This window comes from Callospermophilus lateralis, chromosome 2 (genome assembly GCF_048772815.1).
Source record: "Callospermophilus lateralis isolate mCalLat2 chromosome 2, mCalLat2.hap1, whole genome shotgun sequence".
Classification (NCBI taxonomy): Eukaryota; Metazoa; Chordata; class Mammalia; order Rodentia; family Sciuridae; genus Callospermophilus; species Callospermophilus lateralis.
Genome location: NC_135306.1, coordinates 129,692,254 through 129,715,237, shown reverse-complemented (window position 1 = coordinate 129,715,237; position 22,984 = coordinate 129,692,254). Strand labels below are relative to the sequence as shown.

The 22,984-nt window shown below is 33.2% G+C and overlaps 1 protein-coding gene across 5 annotated transcripts; it reads right to left on the bottom strand.

Moving 5' to 3' along the window:
• Positions 1 to 2,069: 2,069 nt before the first annotated feature.
• Positions 2,070 to 22,447, bottom strand: Fam76b (family with sequence similarity 76 member B). Of its 5 annotated transcripts, none has more exons than XM_076846503.1 (11): positions 22,218 to 22,447; positions 21,330 to 21,394; positions 20,471 to 20,525; positions 19,398 to 19,553; positions 18,678 to 18,740; positions 17,321 to 17,520; positions 13,306 to 13,353; positions 13,035 to 13,115; positions 12,247 to 12,382; positions 9,094 to 9,195; positions 2,070 to 4,702 (listed from the first exon to the last, which is right to left on the bottom strand). In XM_076846503.1, exons 1-11 carry the CDS (start codon positions 22,302 to 22,304, stop codon positions 4,613 to 4,615), a joined length of 1,083 nt encoding a protein of 360 aa, XP_076702618.1. In that variant the 5' UTR covers positions 22,305 to 22,447; the 3' UTR covers positions 2,070 to 4,612. The 5 variants fall into 5 exon arrangements, with proteins under 5 accessions (XP_076702618.1, XP_076702619.1, XP_076702620.1 ...); XM_076846504.1 differs by having other exon boundaries at positions 12,247 to 12,379; XM_076846507.1 differs by lacking the exon at positions 2,070 to 4,702 and adding an exon at positions 7,222 to 7,254.
• Between the last annotated feature and the right edge of the window lie 537 nt (positions 22,448 to 22,984).

Genomic DNA, 22,984 nt, shown 5'->3' with positions numbered 1-22,984 from the left:
CAGAGAGTTGAAGAAAATGATTTCTAGTTTTCTTTAAAAGTATAAAATGATCTGGTCATATACTTAACTTCTGTTTAAAAAATTTAGAGGTCTCTCTACCCAAACTGCATTTTAAATAGGGCTTCAAATAATTTTTCCAAGTTCATGCCACAATTCTTCCAATAATGTCTTCCATCCATTATTCCTTAAACCAAATTTTTACCACCACATGTCTTTTCTTACATCACTGGTTCTCAAGAGTAGAACCTAGTTCCAAAGCATCAGCATTGAGAACTTACAAATGCAAATTCTTGGGCCCCATACCATACCTACCAAATCAGAAACTGATGAACCCCAGCAACATATCATTACCAAGCCTTCTAGGTAACTCACACATATTAAAGTTTGAGAAATCAATTAAAACCATTCCATGATTCTTGGAATTCCCTTTCTAAAAGCTACCAGCCTTTTGCTATATTGTATAATACCTAAGTTATATATTTTTCATGTATAATTATCTTCCCAATTGGTCTATAAGTTACTTATCATGTCTTCAATTTTTTATCCTCCTGACATGGTATGTATTTTCCAAAGCTTAAACAAACACGTGCTATATTTAGCTTTCTCTATTGTTTGAAATAATAGCTCAAATACAATTGGTCAACAAGTACATGAAAAAATGTTCAACATCTCTAGCAATTGGAGAAATGCAAATTAAAACCACACTGAGATTTCATCTCACTCCAGTCAGAATGGCAATTATCAAGAATACAGGTAACAATAAATGTTGATGAGGATGTTGGGGGGAAAAGGTACACTCATACATTGTTGGTAGGACTACAAACTGGTGTAACCACTGGAAAGCAATATGGAGACTCAAAACTTGGAATGGAATCACCATTTGACTCAGCTATCCCACTCCTCAACCCATATACTCAAGACTTAAAATCAGCAAACTATAGTGCCACTGCCACATCAATATAGCAGCTCAATTCACAATTGCTAAAACTATGGAACCAACACAGGTACCCTTCAACAGATGAATGGATAAAGAAAATGTGGTATATTTACACAATGTAATATTACTGGCAAATGCCAATAAAGGTATAAAACTGGAGATTATCATGATAAGTGAAATAAGCCAATCCCCCAAAACCAAAGGCTGAATGATCTCTCTGATATGCAGATGCTAACACACAATAAGGGAGCGGAGGGAAGAAAAAAAGTTCATTGGATTAGACTAAGGGGAATAAAGAGAAAGCAGGGATGGGATTAGGAAAGGCAGAATGAATCAGACCTAACTTTCTTATGTTTATATATGAATATACTACCAGTGAAATTCCGTATCATGTACAATCACAAAAACAGGAAGTTATATTCCATGTATGTATATGTCAAAGTATATTCTACTGTCATGTATATCAAAAAAGAATAAAATTTTTTTAAAAAATCCTCCCCACCAAATAGCTTGTACTAAAGTAGACTGAATCAATAGGAAAAGAGTTCTAACTTCTAATGCTTAGCCTGAAAAAAGACTTCTAACTTCTAATTCTTAGCCTGAGCCATTCCTCACATATCTGTTGTTCTGGGATCTTATGTTGGGATAAAGTGGTTGGTGGGGGACATATTATTTATAGCAGGGTCAGTAATAGCCCTTGAAGAAGTCCATGCTGAATATCCTTGGAATCTTATAGAACAAAAGGGACTCTGCATATATGACTATATTAAAGAACTGAGATGGGGAGATTATCCTGTTCATCTAGGTGGACCCAATGATGTTCAAGAGAGGGAAAGCTATATGATGATGAAGGCAGACAAATTTGGAATTTCATACTTCTGGTTTGAAGACAGAAGAGGGGTCAACAGCTCACAGATAGCAAGGGAAACAGCTCTAAAAGTTGGAAAAAGCAAGAAACACATTCTCCCTTAGAACCTCTAGAAGGAACCAGTCCTTCCAACACCTTGCTTTTAACCTACTGAGATAAGTTTTAGATTTATGGCCTCTAGAACTGTAAGAGAATTAACTTTGTTGTTTTCAGCCATAAAATGTGTGGTAATGTTACAACAGAAATAGAAAATTAATACATACAAACTTTTGCTAAGTTTTTATTGTGAAATATTGGATTTAGAAAAAAGTACAAAATGTCAACAGTCAGATGTATACAAGTACAGTATTTCCATAGTCTATACATGTGAACAGCTTACCAGGTTCACTGCCAAATGTTTATTTAGACCAATACAATCTAAAAAGGACTGCAATATTCACAGGCTATTAATACACAAATTACTTGAGCCAAAATGACCCTAACTGGTAAATGCTAATTAATTGTGGAAAACAGGCTAGAAGCACAATACAGCACACCATAGTATCCCCTTACAGGCCCACATTTAAAGAATATCAGCTCATTATGTCAATACACTACAGATCAGGACTGGGACTCAATTACTAATTTATACAATTGTAAAAAATTTAAATTATAAAAAATAAGATCATGGAATAAAGAGAGAGTATTTAATTAGGAAATACTGTGAAGCCCCTAAATGGTTTTAGCCTTGAAATGTATAAAGCTTAATCATTTAAACTGATTTTCTATTTTAACTTTAGCTAATGGGAGATGGGCAATATTCTTGTGAAGCATTTTCAGGAAGGCATAAAAACCATCACACAGTTTACTATAGAATCATAATCACTGTGGATTGACAAATGGCTATGAAACCAAAATATAAAACAATAAAATTTTTAAAGAATGATCATCTATGAACTCAGCAAATATTGCAAACACTGAAATCCATGTTAAGGCAGTATCTACCATGGTTGAGAGTACTAAATTTAAGAGGAGTACTGCATGAAGGTCTCATTTTTAAAAACCAGCTTAATTTTTCCAAATATGGCTGATTCAATCATTTACTATTTCTTGAAAATTACCCTAGATTATGTGTTTCCAAATTGGACAAAGATTAATGAGCAACTATAGAATAGTCCACTGAAACAAGAATGATGTTAAAAAGAATTGCTATACTCATGTCCTTTATAAAGCCAATTTGATGTGAAATTCATAATCAACATTTAAAAACAAAACCTTCAAAATAGATCAATTTAAAATTTACTGGAAATTTATCTTTACCAAAAAATTCCTAAGGGAAATAACTCTTTTCCTCTATACAGTGTATATTTTATAATGCCTGAGGGTTTTAATATTGAACTAAAAGTCTAAACTGATATTAAGTAGATCAATTTCCACTATAGACTGAAAAAAACTAGATCCGAATATTAGTCAATAACTTCATGTAACACACCCCACACTATCTTAACTTTTTTTTTTTTTGTAGGCAATTTTGAAGACTTTGAGACAATTTACTTATAAATAGTGCCTGAACATTATAGTAGACTCAATTTATTCAAAGGTAAGCACAGATTAGATTATAAAAAGTTATTTAATTTTCCAGATTTGCATTAAATTTACAAAATAAGTATTTTGCACATAAATATTAACTTAGATAACCACAAGTTATGGGGAAAGCAGATATATGGACTGCTGCAGAAACATAAATTTAAAGAAATTTTATATATAAAATATGTATATAAAGTAAAACATGTAATTCACAAAACATGAACATGAAGCCACATACCATAAAAAATAAAAACACTCTATCAGAAATTATTTAAAATTAAATCTTTAGGGAAGTACTTCAATATAATTAAATGAATTCAATGACCAATAGCTTCCCTTATCACATAGAAAACCAACCACAAATAACCTAAAGTCTCTATGCATTATCAGTTAGTTCTTTAATGCAACCTCAAATGTTATTAGCAACTTTTATTTCTTTTGAAATAGGCTTCTATACATATGTATTTATATACAAACACTTATTAAACATGATTTTAAAACAAATTGTATGTACAAAATATCAGCATTCCTATAAATAAAAACATTAGGTGGCAAAAAGGCACTTGTAAGTAAAAATCTACAGTAGTTTTTACAAAACAAAAACACATTTTACCTTGGATACTGTACAATAAATGTTAATTCCTATACCAGTAATGAAAATGCTGGGTTACTATCTAATGTTAATGATGTAACTTTTAAAAACATATTTACATATACTCTGAAGTTCATTTAATAAAAGCACCATGATTCTCTCCTAAATTCATGTTGATGCAAAGTAAAAATACAATTCCAAAAAAACCAGTGTTCACCATTTTCCTGTTTAAAAGTTTTTGTATTTCTAAATTGAAAACTAATTTTTTTCTGAAATTAGCATAGTGTTAAACAAAAACTCAAAAAACCCTGCTGCTCTGACTTCTTAAAACCATACCTACCTCTATTATTGCATGTTTCATTTCATAAAGAGCACTACTCATGCACTCCTTTACAACTGTTCAATACTATTGCTGGCAAGAATTTCCTGGATATCAAATAATTAGAAAGTTACTTCAAACCAGTTGAAGTTTTTATTTGAATGTTTACAACTTAAAAAATGCTGTATATCAATTACAAAAAGTGAATAGGAAACACGCCAAATTATTTGGTGTGCAAAAATATTTTCTACAACACAGAATTTAAGGGCTTCACAGAATTTTTTCCCCCAAATTTACACTATAAGCAGAAACACTAAATAAACAACCTTTTCAAGGAGATGTTAGTATGCTTCCACTTTTGTCAAACTTTTTACCCTTTGACAATGCTGCAACCTGTTTGAGTAGTTCTCTGTTTTTGGCCTGTGAGAGACAAAAATTCAAGATTTAAAAAGTATGAAATATTATAAAGTCACGCTGCAGAATACTGTTTTTTCATTTCTATAACAAAAGATTAAAATAGTAACAGATCAAATGAAAGAGTTGGTGTGTTTAGATTCTTCCTTTTAAGATTACACAGGTAGAAGAAAAATTCTAGATATCGGTTTAATGGATTCTTTTTTGGTAAATGTCAGTATTAATATAATTTCTGTCCAGAGATAAACTTGGTCACAAAAAAGGCAACAAAGTGAGTCTGCTTAAAAGGTTCAAGTTTTAAGTAGGAGAAACAATTTGGTCCTTTATTTTAAAACATGACATGTGCAAGCTGTATAAAGTCTTTCATTTGATTTTTACCTTCTTGTAGAACAAGCCTAAGCAATTTTTTTAATAAAAATTATCCCCTTTATCACTTCACCAAAGATCTTCTTGTTTTACAACCACTCTTCCTGATCTTATTTTTGTTTCTTTAATTGTCATATAGTCATCTGGTACTGGCTTTGTAGGATCTAAGTAATTTCTATCATCATTAGTGCTTTTACTTTCAATAAAGACTATTTTTTTTTTTTGCCAAGATTCAAAATTTCTTTGCCAACAACCTGAACTGAACTTAACACTGCACTATATAATGTCCCAACAATTATTGACAAAGACATTGCCCCTCGATCCAATGTGCTACAACAGTCACTAGTGTTTAGTGTGGAGGACTGTCTAAGTAGCTACGTTCAATGAGTATTTTCATATTTTGACTGCCTTTGCCACTCTATGCAGTTTCTTGACTCTGGAAACTTTGATAAGAATCTCTAGTACATACAAATATATTAATGATCAAGCATTTGCCAAGTTTTTGATCCAAAGTATAAAGAATGATAAAAATGGTTTGAAATCTGAGCACTGTCCTAAAAATAACAAAAGTTTTAAAGATATCCTTCTGTTTGAAAACTACTTTAATTCACAGGTTTTAAATTCTTCTATTTAGACAGACTTCTTTAATGTTAGTGCTTCATTTTCTACTTTAATTTTAGCTTCTGTATGGCCAGATAATATTCTGCCTTTCCTGTATGCCATCTTAAAATAGATTCTTAGGCTATGTACTTCTACTCCCCTGGACGTCTACAAACTCTTCCTAAGTAACACGTATGGCCTCCAAAATGCAAATATTTTCAGTGGTCTCTTACAATGTGCAACCAAATCATCTTTCATGTTTGGCTACATGATGAGTAAGGTTTTCATATTCAATAGTTATTAAATAACTAAAATGGAATTACTTTTCATTCAAAATCAATATTAACTTCAAATCTAGAAAGTGATCAAAATCAAAAAGGAGTTTTATTTTCCCTTTAAAATGAAACAGCCTGAAAAACAAAAGGACAAATCAAGCAAGAATGCTTGGGAGTTGGAAGTTGGAGGAAATCAAGTAGCAATGCACATTTTATTCAATTTATTATTCAGCGGAACAGTTATGGTCAACATGGTAGTTTAAAAATTTTCACTAATTGTTAGCTACACATTATTTAATTCATGACCATAATGGATCTACTGGCTAAAAACAGGAAAATTAAACAGAAATTTTGAAATACAAAGTAACGAAGGGGCTATGCCTACAGAGATCTCCCCAGATCTGCAAGTTACGTGTATATAAAAAATTTGTACTAATATACCAAATGGTTAAAAAATGAATCTCCAAATTCTTTTCTCAAACATGTTGAGAAATTTAAAAAGAGCTTATAATATTTATATTCTAAGTACAGAATACAAAAAAATTAAAAATTAGATCTTGGAATCATTTTTTCCTGTTAATGATTTAGCTGCCAATTTTCAATCTGCAATTTATATATTTAAGTCCCCAAACCACATTACTAATAAGTATGATTGTTGATAAACTATGTAAGCAAAACTCTTTAGGATAAACAGTGTATCTGTTAAATGGACACAGGCTCAAATTTGTCTTACTCTATAATTAGAGTATATTAAAAATAAATCTTTATACTTTTAAATGTTTTATCCTAAAAACTTTTCTTTATTATGTACTCTACGAAATAGAAACTCTTAAGCAAATTAAATATTAGCCTAAAGGAAACAAAATCAAAATTAAGAATTACATAGATCCCACTTTAAATTCTAGCTCTGTCACTTACCTATTATGTAACCTGGAGTATAACTTTTCATTTGTAATAAAGAAACTTAACTACCCACTTTGAAATCAGTTGAAAGAACTAATCAAACATATCAAACAGCTCCTAATAAAACAACCGGTACATAGTAGGCATTCAAATGGTTCCTTTTCCCTTTTAGCCACTCATCTACTAAATTAACACAGATTTTATTTGGTGTTCTTGGTATTTAAGAGCTATTTTTCACACTTTTGGGAGTTACACTCAGGCTTATTCCTAGGTTTGATCGTTAAAATTTTTTGTGAGCTATTAGAGCAAGATAAATTATACATTACAGAATTCAATTCCTTATCACAAAAAGATAAGAAAATAATTAACTGTGTTTACTCACCTCAGTAGAGAATCCTACTAGTACACTGGTTGCTAAAGGGAGTGGGGTAAAAAGATGGCACTTAGCTCTGACAGAACGTCTCTAGCAATAACTCAAAAGGTACAGGGAAGATGAGGATGAAATAGAAAACCTGAGTAACTTGGGTAGTGTGAGCCCATGAAGAATAGGTAAAAGGACATGTAAACCTGAGGCAGAAAATGCAAGTTTCTATATCATTAATTATGTGAACACAGTTTCATCTAAAAAATGAGCACAGCACTTAACTCATTTTAAGAAGCAAAGAAAACAATGCATGTAAAATCATGCTGAAACCATCCTAATTCTATGTAAATATTAATTACTCCAACATCATATGAAAATTCAGCTACCAAACATCTGGTAGGTTTAAGATAACAATCAGGCTAAAAGCAAAGAGGGTTTTCTTGTGCTTCCAACTATGATTTATTTATTTCAATGATCTTTTTAACAGTGGTAAGTACCAAGTTAAATCATACATAACTATTGCTCACAGTTATACTGTTATTTCATTCTGGATTTACTTCAGAGCTTTGGTTACATTGCATTAAGTCAGAAATTATCAGGTTGAAGATTATACTTCATGTAATCATTCAGCATTAATAGTAAATGTAATAATATCAAAACTCAAAATACTTGATGGTGGGTGAAAAACAATAATTCACGCACAAGATGTCCAATATAAGATGTGGGTAATTTCTCAAGACAGAAGGACATTTCCATAAATCACTACTCGTTCAACAAATCATTTGAATGCCTACGATGTTCCAGGTTCATGAGGTTCCTATTTAAAAATTGTGAATAGTAAAGTCAGGTTTAAGACCAAGCAAGCTGTACCTAGAATTTCAACAGGTACCTAAATTCTACTCCATATTTGACAAGTACTAGAACCCAAGACAGAAATAGCAAGTATCTCTTAATGTTACAATATTAAAACAAAAGCAAAAACTGGGGCAGTATTAATACCTGCCTTTCAAAGATAAACTCTTCTGTCAAATCTGAAGTCTGTGTGCTGGCCTCATCTATGCTTTTAAGACTTAACAATTTCTTAACCTTTCTTAAAACTCTATTACTCATAAATTAGTTCTACAAATATCAGAATATATACATTGAAGAACATATAGTTAACTTAGTGTGGTTTCATTTCTAAATGTATGCAACATAAGTAAGAGTAAACTAAGGGAACTTTTTTTTTGTTTGTTTGTTTACTAAGGGAACAATCTCTATCACATGATAGATGCTCACCATCTTTGAATGCCAGATATTAGGTTCTACCAGCTTTGCTAGTATGATTCTCAGATTTACCAGCTATTCTCTATATTCAAATCCTGCTTACTGTATTTTGGAATATTCTGAGATTAAGGAGGAGTCACTGTTTGGCACTTTGCAAACCACAGTACACAGATTAAGGGCACTCTCTTGACTTCCATCACTGCCCACAGCATAAACTTCCTCACTCAAGGTCTTGAGAACTGGTTTTCTATGTCTACTTCCCTTTTTATTATCTAGAAGGAAATAGGAAGAAAGATTGCAACTAAAAACCTTACTTTCAACTTAGTTTCATGAAAGTGATATTTAATTTTTTGCTTTTAGCCCAATGATCAATATACCCCAATTATATCCTCTTCTGAAAATTCCGTTTAAAGTTAACACAAAAGTTTTCAGGATTAATGAACTGAATAAATCACCTTTTGAATGATTTCAAACAATAACTTTTTACAGGAATTAGGATTAAAAACTTACAAAATCACATATGCATAAAATAGATACTAATACCAATCTAAGTCAATGAATGCCATTATCAGTTAAGTTTAGTACCCACCCCCGACACTTTATATATAAATACTGTCATTTACCTGAAGTTGTTCCACAGTTTCTTTGTGAGCTTTTTCCATACTGTTCATCTTTGTTCTCAAATTTGACTCTTGGTACTGAAAGTCTGCCTTTAGTTCAGTTAACTGAAAGAATAAAAGAAAAAGAAGATATATATACACACCCATACACACACACAATATATATATGTGCCACCTCAGAATACATATATATCTCTGCCCATATAAACAACATTTAAATATTTCTCACATTTTTATGAAAACAGATGTTAACATTTTCCTGAGTTTTATAATTTAGTTAGAATTTGTTCTGTGAACTGATGAATTCTGTCTGCTCTTATTAAACTTAAGTTGAGATTTTTGTTTTTGGCTTCAACGGACAGAGCTATATTACTAGTATACAATGGACACAGCTACATTACTGGTATACTAAATTATGTTAATATATTAGCGTTTCGGGCTGGGGATGTGGCTCAGGCGGTAGCGCGCTAGCCTGGCACGCGTGCGGCCCGGGTTCGATCCTTAGCACCACGTACAAACAAGGATGTTGTGTCCACCGAGAACTAAAAAATAAATATTAAAAAATTCTCTCTCTCTCTCTCTCTCTCTCTCTCTCTCACTCTGTCTCTTTTAAAAAAAAATATATTAGCGTTTCAATTAAAATGTAATTCACATTAGTATAAGCAAAAATAAACATTTAAACTAGTTTTGAATTAAAATAATCTTTCAGTGGTAAAAGGAAAAAAAGTTTCACAATGTGTAAGTATAAAGAGGAATAGTCCTATAAACCAAGAGCTGTAATTACTTATAACATACACAAAATAATCTCATCCAACTAAAAAGTAAGTGATACATACATGCAGAAGCTGCTTTAGGTTATTTTCAAGTGTTTTTCACTATGCAAGATTTAAGTTTATTTATTTCTTTCCTATCATTATCCAGTATCCAGTAAACCAAAAGATATACAATAGCAAAAACAAAGTCACAATGTCTGACATTCCTCTTTCCAAATAAAATCCCTTGCTTTATCATATTCAAATAACTAAATTTTCTATTTTTTCCATATTATAGAACTCCGGTTCTGAAATGCCAGTTCACATCAGATCAACTAAGATAATTATTCTATTCACTATATTGTAGTTTCCTCCAATGTATAAACTTCTGTTAAGATAAAGACTGTGTCTTATTTTTCTTTGTACCCCCATGACCTAATGTCTAGCTCTAGAAGTCAATGAAAACCTGAAACAAATTCAGTAAAATAACTCGTCTTAGATTTAAAAGAAAAAGTTACTAGCTTACTAAATTTATAATTATGTTTCTTACAATACTGCTAATTTCAATCCACTGTTTTTTTATTTTTGTTTTAATGAGGAACACTAACAACAACAACAACAACAAACCTTCAATCAACTAAACTAATACAGAATAATAATGGCAGAGAAAGAAAACAAGTCAGTATTCCACGAGTGTAACTACTTGGTTTTCGAATCTCTGTAATTTTGCAGTAAGTTTGGCATTTTATTCATCTTTTCTCAAGTTTAACGTAGATATACTTGGCTTTGTATAATAAAGTTTCTCTAAAATTTTGTGCATAGAAAATATTTCCGTAAAGGCATTAATTTTTAAGAAATGTTATCAAAAAGAACTATAAAAACCACTTATAACTATCCTATTTTATCTAACATATCAATTTTAATTTTCCTATACTAAATTTAAAGGTACAAATGTATCTAAATATACATATCCATCAAAGGTGAGAAAAATGTAATAAAAAAAGTTGTTGAATGCAAGAAGTAAAAGCCAGCTCAGGCTCAAGTTCTGCTACTATGGAGACTCAGAGATAAATAATTCATGTATGTATTTATAATCATGTCTTATGTTTTTTGGGGGTTACCAGGAATCAAACCCAGAGGTGTTTTTACCCTGAGCTGCATTTCCAGTCCTTTTTGAGACAGGGTCTCACTAAGTTGCTTAGGGCCTTGCTAAGTTGCTGAGGTTGGTGTCAAACCTGCAATCCTCCTGCTTCAGCTTTCCAAGTTTTGGGGATTACATGTGCGCACCACCACACCCACATGTTTTATACTCTTAAATGGAATGTTTTTAATGTTCTCCTACTGCATAAGACATCTGTTTAATATAGGCTAAACTGCATTCTCTGGGATAACAAAACAAGTACAAGAGTAGGTTCTACCCTCAAAGATCATAAAACATTGGTAATGGCATCCATGAGTACTTAAGTCAGAAGCTACAGTACACACTTTGCATATTCATTTAATCACTTTCCCATTCAATAAGAGTAGTAGTGATGGTTTATTTTTTAAATGAGAAAACCAAGGCCTAAAGAAAAGGAAATATTCTGCTTAAGATCACAAAGTGACAGAACTGAGTTTGAACCTTGAGTATGGCTAAATGTCTTCAAAATCCATTTCCTGCTCCATTCTTGCCCACTATTATCCAATCCTAATATCATGGCATAAGAAAACCTTAAATCCATAATTCTATTAACATTCCTCTTTTCCCTAAAAGGACAATGTATGTGATATTCCTATTAAGTTAACAGAGAAACTAAGTATCAGTAAGTATGCTTCCTACAAAATGATCTTAGATACCTAATGCAAATGAGTACTACACAGGAAATTCTTATACCATTACTTTTAACCAAGAGTTATTTGATCTGGACTGATAAAAACAAATCATCAGTATATATCAGAGTATATTCGATTACTTTCTTAAACCACAAGAACTCACACAATATTCCAATCACATCTCATTTTCAAATTAAGTTATTAGACCTATTTTAAAATTACATGCTTAGTGAAAACTGGAATTATTACTACTCTAATTAGCTCTCAGTTAACTCTTAGAATCACAAAAATTTTGAAAGACCATTTTTACTTATCTTCATTAGTTAGCTGGTAATTTATAAGAATCGTGAATGACAAACATTACCAAAGAATTTAGGAAAATTTCCAATTATCAAGTGATAGTCAAGACATTATTCTTTTTTTTAAAATAGTTTTTTAGTCATTGATGGACTTTTATTTTTATTTACTTGTATAAGGTGCTGAGAATTGAACCTAGTACCTCACACATGCTAGGCAAACGCTCTTTGCCACTAAGCTACAATCCCAACTCTGGACATTATTCTTAAGCCGCTTCAGTGAACCATGCTCTTACCTTTTTATCTTTTTCTAAAATGGTCTGGTCTCTTTGCTGTAAGAGACGCTTAAGTGACATCACCTCTTCTTTCAGTTGACTTATAAGGACAAAATTGTCTGTTCCCCCACTATCTGCTGACTGATTTATAGAGCTACTAAAAAAAAAAAAAGGTAAAACACAGTTAAATAAAGTAGAAGAAAAATCAGCATGTGTTCAAATTGCATAAATTAGACAATTCCACAAACATCCTTAAGGCTAATGCAAAAAAATATGTACCTGACAGAAATGGATGCAACTGGCAAATTACCTTACTAATGGCACACATTACATACACCTGCAGAAATATAATTCAGTATTAGCTTTTAGGGGGTCAATACTTCTAGTGTAAAGCAATAGGCAGCCAATTTGTACAGTAACATCAGCAAACTTTTGGCTAATGAACTAAAACAAAGTCACACTAAAAATATTTCAAATCTAAAAACATTTTCTAAGTAGGTCAATTTTAAAATATCACAATCAAGATTTGTGTTTCCTTGAAGAACAATTACGATAATGTTCTTTATTCAATGTTTTCTTGTTTTCAAAACCCAAATTCATTCCCAAATAGAACAACAAAAGTTTAGTGCCACTTTCTTATTGCCAAAATTAATCTTTTTTAACTGATGTTTATTCTTCTAGATGACACAAAGAAGTCAGTGTAGAAGACACATGTTTCTTTCTATTCTCTTATCTAGTAATAACTGGCAATCAACCATAACTGTTCAATTGAGTTAAATTTTTACAGCACTAAAGGAATTCATTTTTACCTATCTCCATTAGATGGCTTAGATTCCAATTTGGGCTTTTTCTTTGGAGTTTCATTCTGAATTGCTGCAGAGGATTTATGGCTGAAACCAAACATTAATAAGAATAATTAGATAAAAAGGATAGTAGCACCAAGTGATAAGTTATTTTTCTTCCCCTAAAATATTACTAAACCACACTGATACTTTTAAAGTCTAAGTAACAAAGTTAAAGGAATATCACACTTACAAGAATACATTTCAAATATTTCGGAAAATATGTTAATGTATTTACCTCTGTTTCCACAGTCCCTGCTCTTGTTCTGGACTGAGATTGCTGATTCTGAAAAATACATAAACGACATCTGATAACAACACTTATTTAACACATATTTAATAGCATTCTTTCTCAATGGCATCAAATTATTATGTCATAAACAAAACATTATAAATCTTTTGTTCAGAGAAAGGTGTATTTAATTAAATTTTCCAGCTAACCTAATATATATTTTATATATTATATTTTAATGGAATAAATTTGAATCAAATGACTCCTAGCCACATTAAATTTTCAAAAACATGTTCAGTGGTAGAGACTAAACTTTCTTCTTCATCATGAGTGCCAAAATTCCATTTAATATACCAAGGGTTGGGGTATATAAACATAAAAACTATAACAGGGTTCTATAATTATAAAATCTAAGAATCACTATACTTTAGCTGCCCTTAGTATTTCATACAAAAAATTGTATCTTTAAAGTCAAGACTTTTTTTAATAATCCAAAATGGAGACACTTTCTTTCAAGGAAGTCAATTTGCTCAGAATAATGCATCATACTGGTTGAAGAACTCTTATTTACTTTGATATTTTCCTAAGAATCCTCTCTGAAGTCTTTAGATCTTTCTTTAGTCAGTAGTCTAGAGAAGGCATACTGAAAACAATAAAAGATTCACAGTAAAAAATGATTGTCCTTTGACTTAGAATGATGATGTCAGTTTCATTTTGCCATGTTAATAAATTAACTTATAACTCATAATTATGAATCCCACATTTTTTTCTTCTGAACTTGCACTTTAGTCAATCCTTTACTACTGTCTTTATTCATTTAACAGGTATACAGCATCTCCTACAAGCCAGATATTATACAATTTAAGAGATTAAAAACATGTAAGCTATGTAACATTGGGCAAGTTATTCAAAATTCCATAATCTCAGTTCCCCCATCTGTAAATGGATGCAGTGCATTTCTTACAAGGACAAAAACACTTAGTACAGTGCTAGCATATACAATATGTATGTATGTATAAAATATACATTTTTTTAGCTATGGGAAATATTTATTTATGTATGTATAAAATATGTATGTATAAAATACTTTTGTTTTAGCTATGGGAAATATTTAAGCCAATTTATGTATGTATAAAATATACTTTTGTTTTAGCTATGGGAAATATTTAAGCCAAAGTAAAAAACAAACTGTGTTCTTAAGAATCATTTTTAAATAAATAGTAAGTTGAGGAAATCATAGCTGTAACTCTTATTAACCTGAGTTACTCTTTTGTGTCAATGAATGGCAATTCTACTGAGAAATTCTTTTACATATTTCACTAACAAAATAAGCATTAAGAAGCCAAATAATCATACATCAATTAATAACACTACTTAGATATTGAAGTGAGAACAATCACATTAATACTATTTATCAGAAACACTTGGAATCCCCATCTTAGTTTTCTGAGGGGTGACCATTCCCGAATCCAAACTGAACTTAGCATCATAACTGCTGTGACCATGACCATACCGTCCCTGCACACCAATCACCATCTATCACAATATGTATGTTCCTCATATTTGTTTTGATCTTTTCAATTTATCCCTAAAAACTAGCTGCCTGTTCATAAAATGGTCCCTGACCATCAAATATAAAATGGTAAAGTTGGCCCTCCATATCCTCAGGTTCCACATCTGAGGATTCAACTAACTGTGGATGAAAAATATCATTAGATTGTTGTTGTCTATACTGAGTACAGATTTTTTTTCTCCTCATTATTCTCTGAACAATACAGTACAGCAATTGTTATGTAACATTTACATTCCAATGGTATTTTAAATAATTTAGAGATGATTTGAAGTACATGAGAAAATGTACAGAGGTTATGTGCAAAAACTGTGCCCTTTTTTTTGAATTTGGGTTTTATTTATTCTTATTTTCTTTTTTTTATTAGTTGTTCAAAACATTACATAGCTCTTGACATATCATATTTCATACATTTGATTCAAGTGGGTTATGAACTCCCATTTTTACCCTGTATACAAAAGGCAAAGTTTTTTGTGTTTTGTTTTTTTTTTTTTGATTCTGAAAACTGTGCCTTTTTAAATAAGGGAACTGAGGACTTGAAACCAATTGCCAGTGGATACTTACTAATGACTATATATTTGTATTTCTTTAGTCAAAAGAAAAGAAAATTGCAAAGTGAAGACTATCCTTTTTCCCTTTACTCTAGAAACCTGTTATTCTTTCCAAAGATTAGGTTACTGCCACCTCATTTGATCTTTCAAATATACTGATTGCTTTCTTTCAAATCATGCTAAGACAAATCTATCTACAATGACAGGGAAAACAGACATTCTGGCATAGTCTTCAGATTAAGTAGGCAGATGCCATTATAGTATATAATTATTTTGTCATATTTTTTTCTCAAATCAAGAAGCAAAAACAAGGAAATTTTATGTACATTTTCCCTTTGGGAAACTGATAGAATGACCACAAAATTTCTTCAAAAGTGCCAAATTAGAATTGTAGTCTACCAAAACAAACAAACAAAAAAAGAATTGCCATCTACTATATCACGCCTAGGAAATTAACTAGTAAACATAGTGCCTTGATAAATCCTCAAAATTTTCCAGTTCATAATCAAATCTTAATTAGGCAGAACTATTCTGTGTTCCAAAATGTGGTGGGTATCCATTTTCTATATATGAAATTATATTTTAAATAACTATCAGAAATTAAAGTCATAGTAAAATTTAGGAAAAAACAATGAAGTCTTCTGAAAATGGGTGTGCATCATGTTCCTGATTTGTGTTTATGCATTCAATTTGTATTTTAATATTCATTTTTCCATGAGAAATAAAATCACTTTTTAGAAGTATACTACACACACAGTTATTTAAAATATTACTTCTACATAACTCCCCCTTGCCCCAAGTCACTTTAAAAAAATCAAGTAGTTCACGAATGAATAAAATAAAGGTCCATCAACATCTTAAAAAAAAAAAAAATCAAGTACTATTTGTATTTGAATAGGGTTCCTACTTTGTGTTTTAAAAACCAGCAAAGCACCACTAGTTTAAAATATTAGTTCTCATACTTTGGTGACCTCCAAGATTAAGAATGCTTCCACAAGCCAGGTGTGCCCAGTAGCTCCAGAGGCTTAGGCAGGAGAATCACAAGTTCAAGAACAGCCTCAGCAATTTAGCAAGGCCCTAAGCAACTTAGCAAGATCCTGCCTTAAAATAAAATTTAAAAAAGGCAGACTGGGGCTGTAGCTAAGAGCACTTGCCTAGTACAGGTGAGGCACTGGGTTCCATTCTTAGTGTCACATAAAGATAAACATAAAGGCATTCTGTCCACCTACAACTACTAAAAAAATAAAAATAAATAATAAAAAAAAGGACCGGATATGTAGCTCAGTAGTAAAATACATCTGGGTTAAATTCCTAGTTTAAAAAAGCATCTACAGGTAATAGGAATGCACTCAGTGGAGTGGTAGAGCTCATGCTTAGCACTCATTAGCACTGGGTTCAATTCCTCACACCCCTCCACCAAACACACAAAACATGCTTCTACTAACTTCTAAGTCACAAGTGGTAATGTTACAAAGTATTCTCCAAAAGATTAGATGTATTTTTTAGTCATTGGCTTATCTGCTTTTAATTAATGACAACTGGTATAAATATAAATTTTTATAAGTAAAATCCCAATGATTAACCCTCTGAAAAAACTGAGGCTCTTGATATCTGAAATCAGTGAAGTATTCTCTCTGATGTATTACTATTTTGACTATGTATGATCATTTTATGTTATTCCCTAAATGCCCTATATTTGTAATTATGATAAACACCTAAACATTTTCCATGTGTATAATTTTACACACTGCATAGTACATAACACAGCTTGAGATACTCAAGGAATTTACAATATAAAATGAAAATTAGAGCAGCAGATAGTTAACAATGGCAAATAAACATCAATATGGCATTAAAACACTGGGAAGGACTTTAGAAAACCTGACTTCAAAGTACTTACTTGTGATGGCTACTGCTATGACGATGGTGATGATGATGATGGTGGTGATGATGTTTAGAATGATGCTGGTCTTTCTCCGTGAGAGATGAAGATGAAGAATTTGAATGAGAAGATCCCAGGCTCTTCCTTTGTTCTTTTGTCTTCTGTAAAACTCTCTTGTATGATAAAGTACACAGCCAGCACAGTAACTTTCCATCAACCTTTTAAGAAAATATTGGTATTAAATTAAATGTATTTATCTGTCTGTAAATGAAACCAGATAAGACACACTGCTCAACTTCTAGTTACATTTCACATATATGTGCAAAATTCTGTGAATATATACATTCACAGATCTTTGCAAAATGGAAGCCAAATTAGACTTTTCTCAAAACTTTTTGTTTTGAAGATTATAAAACTGGTTAGTATGATATATGGACTTCCATTAGTCCTGAGGCATTTTAATTGTGAAGAGACATTTTACCTTTTTTCTTATTCCTACAAAATAAGCATAAATTGCTGACATATTTCCAAGTAATCTAGTCTGACCTCTTAAGTCACTGTGTGATTATCAAAATGATAAAGTATTTCCTCAACAGTAAAGTATTGTGAATTTACAGAAAAATAGGAGTGCTTAAATAATATAATTGATTCTCGTCATTTTCAGATTTCATATTTGCAGATTTGCCTTTTTGTTAAAATTTATTTGTAACCCTCAAAGCAATACTTGCAGCATATTTGTGGCTACTCACACCCAGCAGGTACATAGCACTGAAAAGTGTGCCACCAGAAGATACACATTCCCAATTAAGGCAGAAGGTAACATTCTACCTTCTTGTTTTATATTGCATACAGTAAACAAATGTCCTTTTCACTAATGCTGTATTTTTCAAGTTTTTGTTTTCTCTTTGTGATTTTGTTTTAATAGTCCCAAAGAGTAATGATGAACTGTTGCCCAGTGCTCCTATGCTCAAGAAGGCTGTGATGTACCTTATGAAAAAATACATATTTTAGATAAACTTTACTCAGGCATTATTAGCACTACTGGTCATTAGTTCAATTAAATTAATCAATAAGGCATCTCTAAAGGTAAACACAAAATAATATTATGTACTGTTAGATTGCCCAACATGTTATAAATAGACACAGGAACCTAATCCTGTATTTCCCTTAGGAATTCAGTTTTCATCAATTCAGTATTTCTGGCAACTTCAAAGAATGTTAACTACTGCAAATAACGAGAATCAATTGTGATGTGAGTCAATGGAGAGGGAGAGAATTCTTTCCAAATTAAGACAAAACCTATAAAATAGTTTCTGTCTTCTGTTTTTCACACAAAAAGTGCTGGAGGAGCATGTCTTACAACTAAGGTACATACATTGCTGTGGGGGGACCTGGGGAAGCCCCTCAAAGAGACAGTCATCCTCCAAGTCAACTGAAACTGATAGACAACAGGAGGCCTGTGTGAATGCTGATCAGCAGAAGAATGCCACATGCATACACATAATTATTAAGTCACTGTAGGTAGAGAAAAACAAACAATGGTTTCAAATATGAGCCCATATCAAAAGGCAGTAGACTAACTTTGAATTTTATGTGCTAATGTGCCATCAGGTATTTTTTTTTTCACACCAGCAATTTCAAGTAACCAGCAAAAGGGTAAATAGGTGAAAAGAATTACTCAATAAAAATCTGTCTCAGAGATCATATTGGGGGGCAACCAAATAGTGGAGAATAGCCATCACAGAATTATTTATTTATTATTTTTGAAATGGTGGTCTCACTAAGTTACCCAAGCTGGTATTGAACTGCGAGCCTCCTGCCTCAGCATCTTGAGTAGCTGGAACTACAGGTGTGTGCCACGGTGCCTGGATTGAAATTTTAAAAGTACAGTAACCCTGATTGATTGACATGAATTCACATACGATGCAAACAAGGAAAAAATTCATTATTTTCAGTATTCTTATGCTTTCATCTAACTATCTGCTTTCAGGACCCAAAAAATAATCATATCTGATCCCCGTATCAATTATAAATTCTAGGTTGGTTGGTATATTATTTAATTTCAGGAAGATACCATAACATAAATAAAACATACCTTTCTTCTTCCTTCCTCCTTCCGATCAAAAGCACATTGTTGTTTGCACTGTTCACAGGTCTGAGGTGGTCCATACTTTTTTTCTGAATTTGTGCAACGCTGACACTTGGTACCGATAAATGCTGCAATTATGTTACAGTACTGACAAGGTTTTGGCTGAAAAACAGACATACATTTTGACTGAGACATTAAAAAACATTCAAGTTTGCTGCATAAAGATCCATACATATAAATGGAACTCTGGGATAAAATTAAGGAAACTAAAAGGTAAAAAACTGGTTTTCGCTCAAATTTGTCATCTGCCATATTTAATAACACTTATGTTTCTATTCATTCAATTAGTATTTATTTGTAGAGTCATGAAACTCATTGTTACTCTATTACAATGTTTAAATAATAAGATACATTTTCATACAAAAGCTGCACATAAAAAAAGCCTCAAAGAATTAACATAAAAGAATATAGGGACATAAAAAAATCTCATATATCCAAATTTGAGGAATGAACTTCTAATAATATCCTGTTTAGTTTTTAATCTTCAACTTAAAAAATTGACAAACATGCTCAACATAAATTATAATAAAAATATCTTGATGTACTTGAATATTCAAAAGACAATTTTGATTAGTAGTTTTAACGTGAACATTTTGACCAATAATAATGTTGCCAATATACCAATAATTGCTATAGTACACATGTAAGACAATTTTTATTAGTGTATTGTTATAATTGTTGTGAATAAGTACCTGAACTATATTGCTGTATAAAAATAGTTCTAAAGAGAAAAAGAGTTTGTTTATGCAAATTTTATGGCTAAGTAGATTCTCAAAAAGAAGTCCTTTATATTTAAATGTTTAAAGAATAACTTTATACACAGTACTTAAAAAAATGCACAGTTTGACTGTTTTTAAATGTAGTCTTGACATAAGACTATCTACAGAAAATTTCTCCCATGAAGTATTTTGATATGTTTGAATACATAAGAACATAACACTATATAAATTCTAAAAGTTTTTGTCTTTGTGACAAACATTAACTGACCAGTAACAAAAAAAATCTTAAGACATACTTACGGTCCCAAATTGCTTCACATTTTGAGCACACTTCTTACAAATTGTATTGGTTTTGCTGAAAGGAAAATATATATAGATGACCACATTATGTAGTTTTCTGGGGTAATCAGCACAGCGTTGATCTAAATGTAGTACCTAAAACTTTAATTTAGTCCACACATTTTATTCAAAAAAGACAAACTTAAAGATTTTTTTTTAATGTTGTTTTATCCAAATTTACTTATCTTCCATTAACTTAAGTCAAATGTTATACTTCTTTATTGGGTATTTTTTTGTAAAGGGAACAAAACAAAAAATCCTAATGTCTCCTCTCTAGTTTTACCATTTTCACATGTCACCATTAATGCACAGGATTATCAGTGCCTACTAACTTTCTACTCAGCCATTCTCCATTAATTTGATACCCACTCATGAAGAAATCTGTTTCTTGTATGTGCTCTCAAAGTACCTGTTAAAAAAGTCTGTGCTATTCTTCTGTGAATCAGTGACTTGACTGCACACTTGGAAGGCATTTGGTAACACTACTAACCTTTCCTCAAGTCCATTAACATTTTGGATTTTAATAGCAATTTTTATATTTGCATTTTTGTTATCAAGACTGTACATTTTCCATTTATCCCTCTTTTTTAAAATTTACCCCTCTTTTTTTCATGTATAAACTGAACTCTAGTTGTAAAGTAAAAACCAGGTATTTTTTTTGTCAACATTCTCTGTCCCACCATACATTAAAGGTTTATAACTAAAACTTCAGAAACTAAGGCATCCCATAACAGAGTAACACAGATATGGGATTATAATCCCCAAGTATTCCTTAGACAACATTTGTTCTTAACAATCAAAAACTATTCAGTATACAAACCTTTCTTGTTGAAATTCTGATCTGCAGTAAGTACATTTTACAATGGGATGTGCAATCCGACATTCCTGTAATAAGAAAATACATTAGTCAGCATCTACCTCAAAGTCCTGAATCTCACTTTTCTGGTAGAAAATTATTACCCAACCTAATCAAATGTCTAAAACATCAATAAAACCTGGCCCCCAATGTAAAAAATTGGGTGACTTATCATGTAAGTGGCCAATCACAACATAATTCCTTAGAGAAGGCATAGTTGTCTTTGTCTTCATTAGATATGTGGGATATACTACAGATAAATTAAGAAAGCTGTCAGGGATGATTTCAAGGGTTGGTTAAATGTGAAACTACTTGTTATTTTACACCGTTGCTCACAGACAGCATCCTGGCTTTAATGGGATGGGAGGAGCTCCAAATCATAGAGCATTCTGTTCCCAAACCAGTCGCTTCGCTTTCCTGGACAGGGAAGAAGGATGCCATCAGCTTTGCGGCTTCAGGTTCCTAGCAAGAAAGTGCAAAAACCGTCCCCTGCCTCCTGGTGGAAGGAGAGGACAGACCAGGCAGAAAACCAAGATGAAAATATCTCCACCCCAAGGTTTCTGCGGCATAAGACAGGTGGCTGCTTCACTCAGCCCCACCCGAGACCCTCGGACGGTAATGGGGCCCGGCTCCCTCCTGGACTGCCTGGAGGAGGGTAGGATGCTGTCTCCCCTCAGGGGTCTTTCCCACCTGATGCCCAGACCTTCGGATAAAAGGGTCCCAAGGTGCGGAGGTAGGACTCCACAGACTCCCAAACCCCAATGCGCCAGCGAAGAGCGGGGTGCCCTGCAGCGGGCACCCAGCCCCTCGGGATGAGGCAAAGGAAACCCCGCCCGCCCGGTGCCCACGGACCTTGCAGAGCTGCTGGCCCTGGGAGAGCTCCTCGAAGGGATAACGCTGGGTACACTTGGTGCAGGCGTAGAGGGCCGAGGCCGCCATCCTGCTCCTCAATCTCCTCCTCCACAGCCGCCCGCTTCGAGGCGGGGCCCTACGGAGAACTCGGGCGCCGCCGCTGCCCGGGCCGCGGACTCCTCCTCCTCCCCCACCCCCTTCCTTTCGCCCACCAGGGCCTCACCGCAAGAGCTCCAGGCTCCGCGGACACCGCCGTCTCCCTCCGCCTACACTTCCGCCCCAGCCCACCCAGTGACGCTGTCCCAGCCGCTCCCGCTGAGGTCCCGATAGCGGCGGAGGGAGACGAAGCGGGTAGCTCAATGCGGTTTAGCTGCGCGACCGCGGATCCGCTTCCTTCTCCACCTCGCTTCCGCAACCCTGATTGGCTGCGGAGGACATCGCGTCACTCGGCCGCTCCTCCCAACCCCTAGACCCGGTTACGCGGGAGCGCCCACAAAGGGAGGAAGGCGCTGGCCAATAAGAGTCCGACGCTCTCAGAGCGCGAAATCCACTTCGAATCTGCCCCGCCCAAAAGTCCCGGTCTCCGCCGGTTCCAGCAGCGAATCTTAGATTTGGGTCAGGGCTCCCCAGTCCAATTGGGCAAATGTTCGCGAAGGTTTGCTCTCTCTCTCTCTCTCTCTCTGCTCCTTTTCATTTGACTTTCATTAGACTAAACCATTAAGCCCCTCCTATTTTGTTATTGGTCAGAAGGTCAATACTTCACCTGG